Raw genomic sequence first — 10,000 nt, forward strand, 5'->3', positions numbered from 1 at the left:
CTATGAGAGACTTGTTTGTTTTCACGACCCAAGTCCATCAACCTGGAGTGCGTTGTCTGTTTCCACAACCGCAGGCCATCATCTTATAGTGAGTTGTCTGGTTTCACAACCTGAATCCACCCAAGAGTGAGTTGTCTGTTTTCACAACCTCAGTCCATCATCCTGAGGTGCGTTGTCTGCTTCCACAACCACAATCCATCATCCTATAGTAAGTTGTCTGTTTTCACAACCTCATTCCATCAACCTGGAGTGCGTTGTCTGTTTCCACAACCTCAGTCCATCAACCATGAGTGCATTGTATGTTCTCACAACCTCAGTCCATCAACCATGAGTGCATTGTATGTTCTCACAACCTCAGTCCATCAACCATGAGTGCACTGTATGTTCTCACAACCTCAGTTCATCAACCATGAGTGCATTGTATGTTCTCACAACCACAGTCCATCCTAGGCTTTCACTCGAGTTCTGCATACCCCTGTCAACTGTCTTTCGCACATGTCGAGAGACCTTTCTGAAATATAGATTCTTCACCTCCTCAATTAAAATTCTTCCTCCCGTTTTCTTTTTTTCTTCTTCCCCTCCATTGCCCTCGACCTTTTTCGAAGTTTTATTCCAGGCCTGGCCTCGACCAGGGCCTTCGTCCATGACTGGGCAAGCCATCGATGAATGCTGAGAACGGGAGATTTTAAATTTGTTCCTGTGGTAAAGTTCAACCTCGAGATTTTTCAATCCCATTAAAAGCAAAAAAATTAATCTACTGTTTCATAAGTTACTTTAGTGCTTCATGTGTTGTGGCTTCTTCTAATGATGTGCCATACACCTCTCTCTCTCTCTCTCTCTCTCTCTCTCTCTCTCTCTCTCTCTCTCTCTCTCTCTCTCTCTCATTGTATCTATTTCAAAAACCCTACCCGTGTATTTTCAGCCGAAAAAACTACCTGAATGCAGTAAACTCTTATTCATTTATTTTCACAAGCTGGTCAGCGCTATGTTCTCTCCCTCTTGCTAAGAATACCCTCCATATCACTTTGTTCTGTCCTTCATAATTCCCTCCTTCTAGCCCGTAATGGAGCCTCTTTTTTTTTTTCAACATTAACAACAATCACACTTGAGAGATGATGTGGAGAACAAGGGTCTAGAGGCAAAAACTTAAGATTTGAGTGCATGAGCGAACTCAAGTACAGCACAGAACTTGACCTTAGTTCATGGGCGAACTTGAGCACAAGAATGAACTTGAATACAACATAGAACTTGACCCCCCAGTACAAGACGAACTTGAGCACAAGAATGAACTAGAATACAACATAGAACTTGACCCCCCCCCCCCAGTACAAGACGAACTTTAGTCAAACTTAGATCTCGGCCCAAGTACATGAAGTCATTTGAGCCCAGCACAGAACTTGACCACAGGACCTGACCGAACTTGACCACATGAACGAACTTGGACTTAAGTGAGTCCAAGAAGATGAGTGTGCTACAGATGGCTAGACCAAATGACCGAGTCACGTCATCCAAACTGCACCAGAGAAGCCAGCTGTCCATCCCCCCTCCTCTCCTACCCACCCAGACTTGACACAAAAGCTGTGACATTTCCAACTGTCGGGGTCGTTCTGTCCGCAAAGCTTCTCCTAAATGTCCGTGTGGACGAATACTAGAAACTGTATGTACCTCATGCGCCCTACGAACAATACTGGGACTGGAGTCACTGTGCAAGATAGACAGACAGACAGGTAGATAGATAAAAAAAAATAGATAGACATACTTAGCTATATATATATATATATATATATATATATATATATATATATATATAGATAGATAGATAGATAGATAGATAGATAGATAGATAGATAGATAGATAGTAGTCAGCATAAGACCAGCGTGTTTCGCATCTGAAGGTGATTCCAAACAGTTGCTGATATATTCATACCCCCTTACTAATTTTGTTTCCCTAACCCTCTCATAATGAGATCCAGCAATCAGCTTCCCATTCTCTTCTGTATTCTAATCATCATCCAGGACGTTCTGTACGCCCTTTTATTCCACCGTCTGTCAACACTGTGTAGTTCAAACCTTCTGCATACAAGCATTTAACCTCGTTTTCCACCCGTTTCATGGTTTTTTCCCCCCACCTCTCATTGACAGAACTGTGTTTTGTTTTGTTCTGTTTTTCTTATTTTATTCCCTATGTGGGAGAGGAGGCACAGACATCCATCCCTCAGAATGTGCTGTACATGACGTCAGAACACTATTCATACCAGACACAATCACTGAAACCCCACACTCAACTCTACAGTGCAAGGCGAGCTCTGCTTGTCGTTGGAGGGGGGGGGGGGGGATCCACAGTAAACATCGTCTATGCCTCGAACACGAGTGTCGCATGCCTCTCCCTCGCTTCGAACTTCGGGAGAATAGTGAGGGAGGAGACGACGTTCTCCAAGATAAACACACCCATTCTAAAGGGACGGAGGAGTAGACAGAATTCTTCCAAACAAGGACTGCGCGCGGTTACAACCCCTTTCGCTTTTAAGAGCAAATATGGCCCTCTAAAGAGAGGCTATGTAAAGCATACAGAAGCAAGAGCGAGTGTCGCATGGCTGTGTGAGAGATGGCGCAGTTGCCTTACAGGAAATACATCTTCATAGCATCATTAGGTTCCATTATCGATGGTAAACACTCACACTGAAGACGGAAAGGTTTCCGTCGCCATTGTAACATGAACGGTAGATTTACTCTTGCTTAGCAACAACGAACTATGTTGGCAAGTTAGGCAAATACGATCTGGCAATTTGCTGTTTTAAAGATGTAATTCATATGTACACACTCACCAGCACTTCTAAAGAAGGAAACAGACATGGATCCCCATATGTAGCGAGCCTTAAACAAACGAAAATAAACTGTTCATGCATCATCTAGGCCCTCGTTAATGGCCTTAGGAATGTCTATACGCTTCTTGTATGTGGTTCATTGTCTATAATGATCCCAGTGTTCGTGTTAACAGGTTAATGAGTAACTAGTATTCGTGGGTGTGGTGACAAACTGACCACTGGTAGCGACACACAGGAGTTCTTCCATCATATATGCTCCTTTCGTCTTTGTCGTTTCACTTTTGAGTAAATTTTGCATTGTAGAGATTCGTTAAGCAATGTAAAACAAGCTGAAAACTCAGTCCACAGACTTCTCACCTTTCTTCCTCCCGTTTACAAACCCTTAGACATTTACGATCCTCCTTTTCTCCATTCCGTTTACAATCCTCTTAGACATTTACGATCCTATTTTTTTTTTTACCTTTTTATTCACTTAAGTCCCGTCTCATACTCTCTAACACATTTACTTAATCCTATTCTATACTTTTCATGATCTCAAAATTCATTCCACCCTCTTCATACATATCTCACCTTTCCCTTATACACTCTTACTCTTATATACTCTTTCTTTACCATATTTTACATTCGCTTCCCACACATTTTTCTTCCCCGTCAAAGTTGAATTGTTACTCCCATCTCGCCTTCCGTCCATTACCTTTACTTCCTGTACCAACCAACCACTTTCTCTATTATCCCTATTCCTCTCCATTCCACTTCAGTCCCTCCTTATCTCCCCCACTTGTTGTAACAGGTCGCACTGGCTCTGTCCACATGTTCTTTGAAGGCCTAAAGCGCTCCTCCCTACCATTTCCAAAGTCGAACTCTTCTACTGTTGACCTTTAAAGAGGCGTGACATATTGATGACCTTTGATCCGCCTAAAGCTGCCTACCTGTGCTCTCCCACCGCAGCCACTGGAGAGAGAGAGAGAGAGAGAGAGAGAGAGAGAGAGAGAGAGAGAGAGAGAGAGAGAGAGACTCTCACCGTGCGTTTTCCTAAGACACACACACACACGGGTCGTACACTTGCGCTCTTGTGCTCAAGGGTATTAGCGTCGTGTTCAAGGGTAGGAGCGTCCTGCTAAAGGGTATTACCGTCATACTCAAGGGTATTAGTGAAGAGCTCATGGAATTAATATAAACATCCTTCTACGCTGTTTATTAGCGAAAGCTCTCCAGTATTGTTCAGCCCCACACAAAGGTACACTGTAGGTTCCTTTCGGAACAGGGGGCCATAAACTACAGCGGAGACTCATTCTGTAGCTTATACGAGCGACACCGGTGGAGGGCTGGCGGTAAGTGGCTGTCAGACACCAATTTCTGACATCGACTTCTGACACCACACTGACAAACTGTTTGTTTACAACGCCCACCGAGCGTGTGGTCCGGCCGCCGAGATGGACGCTTAGCAACGCCCCTGCTCTCTCTCTCTCTCTCTCTCTCTCTCTCTCTCTCTCTCTCTACTCATCGCGCACTCCGTTCAGCATCATCGTGCATTCTTCCCTTCATATATCCATATATCTAATTTACATATTCTTGTCTTCATGTATCCATATATCTAATCTTCCTCTTCATCAACAGACCACCACCAAAAACTTTTCACGGTATCTAGAGAGAGAGAGAGAGAGAGAGAGAGAGAGAGAGAGAGAGAGAGAGAGAGAGAGAGAGAGAGAGAGGAGAGAGAGAGATAGAGACAATGGCCTATGGAGTTACTTGGTTCTCTTTACAAATATCGCTTCTTTTTTTAAGTTTTATATCGTTCATACCACCGGTATACTGATTTACGGAGCGATATCACGCAGTTTAGAGCCAGACTTATAAACTCATCTGCCCATACTGCTTGGTGGAGAACAGCAGTGAAGTCTATAATCTCTCGCCCGTAATAACACAGGACTTAAAACCACAGTGACAATGATAAGCTCGTCCATCGATACGCAAAGGGATACAAACCAAAATTGATTAAAAGTGAGAGTGATTTAAGTGCGAATTGATGGTAATACATGAACTGGTAGTAATACTAGAACGATATGACACCAGCATTGAAGACAAAAAGTGATAGTTAGTTGGTAAAGAAAGAGAACTTGTATTATGTATAACACTGGGTGATATCTACAGCTAACAGTGATATTAAGTAATATCTTGTATTGAAAATATCACATCTATAAATTGATATAGCGTCACACACAGATGTTGATGTCATTACGCAACAGTCAGCATGAGTGCTACCGTCAGGTAGAAAATAGAAATATGATATTTGGGAATATGGTTTTCAATCGACTCTTCACTCTTGATGAACCATCAGTGGCACATTAATCCACCTAAAACAGATATATATGTATTACAATAAATCTGAAAATGCTCTCGTTTTTCAGTTTCGTCAGAAAAAAAAAAAAAAATTCAGGCTCTTATCGAATGGTTCAGGGAACAAGATAACCTTGAACTCCCAATGGATGAAAGACAAAAATCCAAGAGAGAGAGAAAAAAAAAAAGAAAGACCCAGCTCCTAATAATGAGTTGCATGACCCTGATTTATCGAATGACTGCACTTTTCTCGGGGTCACATCATCGATTCTCTTTAAGCTCACGACTCACATTTCTAAATGTCTAGGCCACGAGTCCTTGAAGCCTCTTTCCCTACATCCTTCCATATACAATTCTCGGTCTCCTTGTTCAGCTCTCCGCCATCTCAAGAAGCTAAACTGAGACACATTCTAGTAATACTTAGATGACTTATAAATCGACTACAGTGGCCTCTAGATTCAGTGGATCCCATTTAGGATCTCAGTTAATGGTTTCAATGACACTATGATGAGTTCAGTGGCTCTCAAAGGATCTCATCACTATACCACAGGATCGTAGTCCATAACTGGTATCTCAGTATATCTAAGATACCTTATCTAAGTTCCTAAGTTAACCTAAGGACAGTCACTGGCTTCAGAGGGCCTTCAGCGTCGCTCTGAAGTAGCCTTAAGTGAAATTCATTCCTGAAGAAATGCCGTGGACACAGTCCTTGATATCTTGAGTTCATTTGATGGTTGGTTGATTGATTGGTTGGTTGGTTGGTTGTTCTATGCCTCTCTTGCCACCGGAATTGGTTGGTTCTAATGGCTCAATTTCCTTGATTCGCTCAAAATGTTGTTTGATATTCTTAATGACATTTTTTTCTGTCCTTGTAGTTGATTTTCCTATAAGCTTGTTTTCTTTGTGATACTGATTTTCACAGCTTCATAAAGGGTTACTATAATTTCTTGAGATCTACCTATCTATCTATCTACCTACCAATCTATTTATCCATTACCACAATGACTCCATTTCCAATATAATGGGAATGAGTTTTGTAAATCATGTACATACAGCCCTCTGAAACACACACACACACACACATACACACACAAAATGGTCAGTGTTACCGACCATGATTCACCACGGGCCAGCCCCGGCACAGGTTTGAATCCTGGGCTTGGTGTCTGGCCTACACCCTACCCAGGTGTTCATCCTCCCCTTCTCGGCTGATCGATAAATGGCTACCAGACATAGGCTGGTGTGTGTGTGTGTGTGTGTGTGTGTATAAAAATAAAGACATGATACACATATAAAAAGTTAAGAGACGGGGCAACACGAGTGTAAAACTCTCTCCCCTGAACACACAAATAGTAATAAACACACACCCACGCCACAACACATTCCAATATGTTATAAAGCGAGACACAAACTTCCTGGTACACTTATAAAAGTGCCTCTTACTTTTTTCTTCACTTTACGCACAAAAAGACCTAGAAATAGCACACTGTAATAAATATTTACCCATTAAATATACAAATACTGTAATAAATATTTACTCATTAAACCAACGAATACTGTAATAAATATCAACCCATTAAACCCTAAGAAGTCATGATATCAAGTGATTACAGAAAATAGGAAGCTTCGTCCTCGAGAGGTCTTAAAGAGATCAATGCAACTCGTGAATATGTTTAGCGCTGCGGCGTGGGAGGAAGGGAGTCGGGCTTCCGAAATGGCTTTTCCTTCGGATGAGGTAACGCTGCACAGGGAGAGAGAGAGAGAGAGAGGTAGTATGGGATGCCTGGGAAGAGATCCTGGAGAGAGAGAGAGAGAGAGAGAGAGAGAGAGAGAGAGAGAGAGAGAGAGAGAGAGAGAGAGAGAGAGAGAGAGAGTAAGGGAGAGGAGGAGGAGGAGGAGGAGGACGAAGAGGGTTGTGGCTCGGTCGCCTCTCACACCTGTCGTTTTCCACCTGAGGGTCGTGGTCTGTAGGCGTGTCGCATACTTGTTGGTTATTGACCCATGGGACTTACTCACTCCCCCACTGTCGCTCCATCCACCCACCTACCACTCCCCTCTGTAGCGCTGTTCTGCTGCTGCTGCTGTTGCTAACATTGCTGTTCTTGTAACAACTACTTTGCTGCTGCTCCTGTTGCTGCAACTGTTCCTGCTATTTACAACACTGTTGTTCCTCCAACAAATATTAGTTTTGCTATTGGTGATATTGTTGCTGCTCCCAGTGCTGTTGTTTCTGCTATTTCTATCCGGTTACTCGATCTGCTATTACTATTTCTATTGCTACTACTACAGTTAGTATTACAGGTACAGCAATCTTTTCTCTAGAACTGTTTCTAATTCCACACTCAACCAACAAACATGAAACCCATTACAAAATCACAATCCCCTCAAACATAATCTCGAAATTCCAAAACCCCAAAACCCTTCAAAGAAACTATTTACCATTTTTCCCCCAGTTACGTTAGATGGAAGTGAGTTACATGCAAATTAACTGAGGAAATACGTCAAATTCAGCGTTCCAATGTTAGCTCAGAATCTGCCCCGAGCTGAGAGCAAACATTTGATCATGTAGGAATATATGAGCATGTGTGAGAGTATAAACATTTGGGATGTGGAGGAAGGACCCTTTAGCACTGAACATTATAAACATCAGAGCACAAATATTTGATTTATCCGTTTCCTGGGAAAAAGAATGATCAAAAATGGATGTTTTGAACATCTGCTTTTGCATTAAATTCTTCGCTTATATATATATATATATATATATATATATATATATATATATATATATATATATATATATATATATGTATATATGAGGATGAACATGTGGATTGACTGTGTACAGCCTGTCGCAACGAGGATTCGAACCTATACGAGTCTGACCCTAGGCTTAATCATCTATTCGTTATGTGGAAAGCATGCGAGGACAGAAACAAAATATATTGAGCATAAGAAGGGCACAGCAGCAATATATCTATCTCTTGTTTTGCAAACAAATCCTACCTCATTTCTGGGAAATCATTCTCTATTGGCCAATCACCTTGTACGATTATCATGAGCTAGGAAAATTACCCAAATGGGGACACTAATAACGGCAAGGGTCATTAAGGCCATCGTTAGGACAATAACCATCCAACGATGAATCATGAACAACCCCTTCACATGTTCAAGATAATTCTACAGACCATGAACGCTCTCACGGCGTGTATGGACCTTGGGGTATACTCCAGTAATACGTATATCTTTCTGAAATACCGACTCACGAGTATAGGATATACCCCCTTCACAGAACTGCCTTCTGATATACAGGTAAGACTTGGGCAAACTCTACTCGTTTATGTATTCTACATTTAACCTCTAAATTAATTTACAAACGTAATTTGGAGTAAATTTGCATTCTTGATGAGCAAAGTTTTGGGGGGCTGTGTGCTTCTCGCCTAATTACATCGAGGATGGCGGGATAATTAGACGTAATAAAAAGTTAATGTGGCCCATGATAGGTGTAGAATATTGTGCCCTGTGTAGATTACTGTAGAGGATCAGTTATGATGATGACGGTGGTGGTGAGATATGCATACACTCCCAGGACCCCTGCTATGGAGCTTCGAGCATCAAGACTACACTCCACGTGCGAGCAGGGTAATGTAGGCTCCTTTTGGAACGAGAACGTCATCTTACCCGTCCACTGAGGATGATGTAGCTTCGTCGAAAGTGATTGGTTCGCTCGTGGTCTTACCACCTGCAGGAGTTAGCATATTTATATATACATATATATACAAATAAGGATTCGAACCCTGTACCATTTGTGTGGCTGCTGGGTACCTCAACCCCTCGGCACTGCCGAACGAGACAAGTGTGATACTCTATAGTGCCTAGAAGCGGTAACCCCAGCATCACTCAACACTTCAACACACCTCCTCACCTCACCTCCTGTGATACCTCACCTTTGACGCAGTAAGAGTGGTCGATGTCCAAGATGGGATGGGACACGGGACATTCACAGATGTTCCTGTTGCACTCGCTGTTGACGATAGCGGCGCACTCGTCGGGTCCCGTCCCCGTGCAGGGGATCTCGATGTCCCTCGGGGATTCGCTTCCTGTGGGGGAAGATACAGTGGGTACAAGTTGAGCTCTGGTGACCAAGTATGTTTACTGGAGGAGATTAATACAGGGAATCTTATATGCTTATCAGTCTCTCTCTCTCTCTCTCTCTCTCTCTCTCTCTCTCTCTCTCTCTCTCTCTCTCTCTCTCTCTCTCTCTCTCTCTCTTATATATATATATATATATATATATATATATATATATATATATATATATATATATATATATATATATATATATTGGAAAGGATCACAATTCTGCGCATGATCAAGTATATTCGTAAGAGTCCACGGGGGAAAATGAAACACGATAAGTTCCCAAGTGCACTTTCGTGCAATAATCACATCATCAGAGGAGACACAATAGAGAAATATAACAGTCACATGATATACAACGAAGAGACGTAGCTAGGACACCATTTGGTAAACATGCGGTTGTCCAAAACAATCGCATGTTTACCATTAGGGTCATGATTCAAAGAAATAATCAGGAGGATGAAAAAGAAGAAGAAGAAGAAGAAGAAGAAGAAGAAGAAGAAGAAGAAGAAGAAGAAGAAGAAGAAGAAAAAGAAGAAGAAGAGGAAGAAGAAGAAGAAGAGAAGAAAAATGAAGAAAAACTAGGTTGATGTCCAAAAAGAAAGGGCTTTTTTTGTGCTTAAAGCACTTTTTTGGTTTATTTATGCACATTATACTTTAAAGTGTTCACATCGCATGCAGCGCCATAATGAGGTGGTGAG

The 10,000-nt window shown here is 42.0% G+C and overlaps 1 protein-coding gene across 4 annotated transcripts in view; it reads right to left on the bottom strand.

The window, feature by feature from the left end:
• Window positions 1–10,000, bottom strand: part of jus (julius seizure) — a 264,530-nt gene that overhangs the window by 57,772 nt on the left and 196,758 nt on the right. For all 4 annotated transcript variants that reach the window (XM_071679660.1, XM_071679659.1, XM_071679658.1 and 1 more), the window contains exon 3: window positions 9,107–9,259. In XM_071679660.1, the coding sequence (XP_071535761.1) occupies window positions 9,107–9,259 (153 nt within the window). The remainder of the gene's footprint in view (window positions 1–9,106; window positions 9,260–10,000) is intronic.

This window comes from Panulirus ornatus, chromosome 30, assembly GCF_036320965.1.
Source record: "Panulirus ornatus isolate Po-2019 chromosome 30, ASM3632096v1, whole genome shotgun sequence".
In the NCBI taxonomy this organism is placed as follows: domain Eukaryota; kingdom Metazoa; phylum Arthropoda; class Malacostraca; order Decapoda; family Palinuridae; genus Panulirus; species Panulirus ornatus.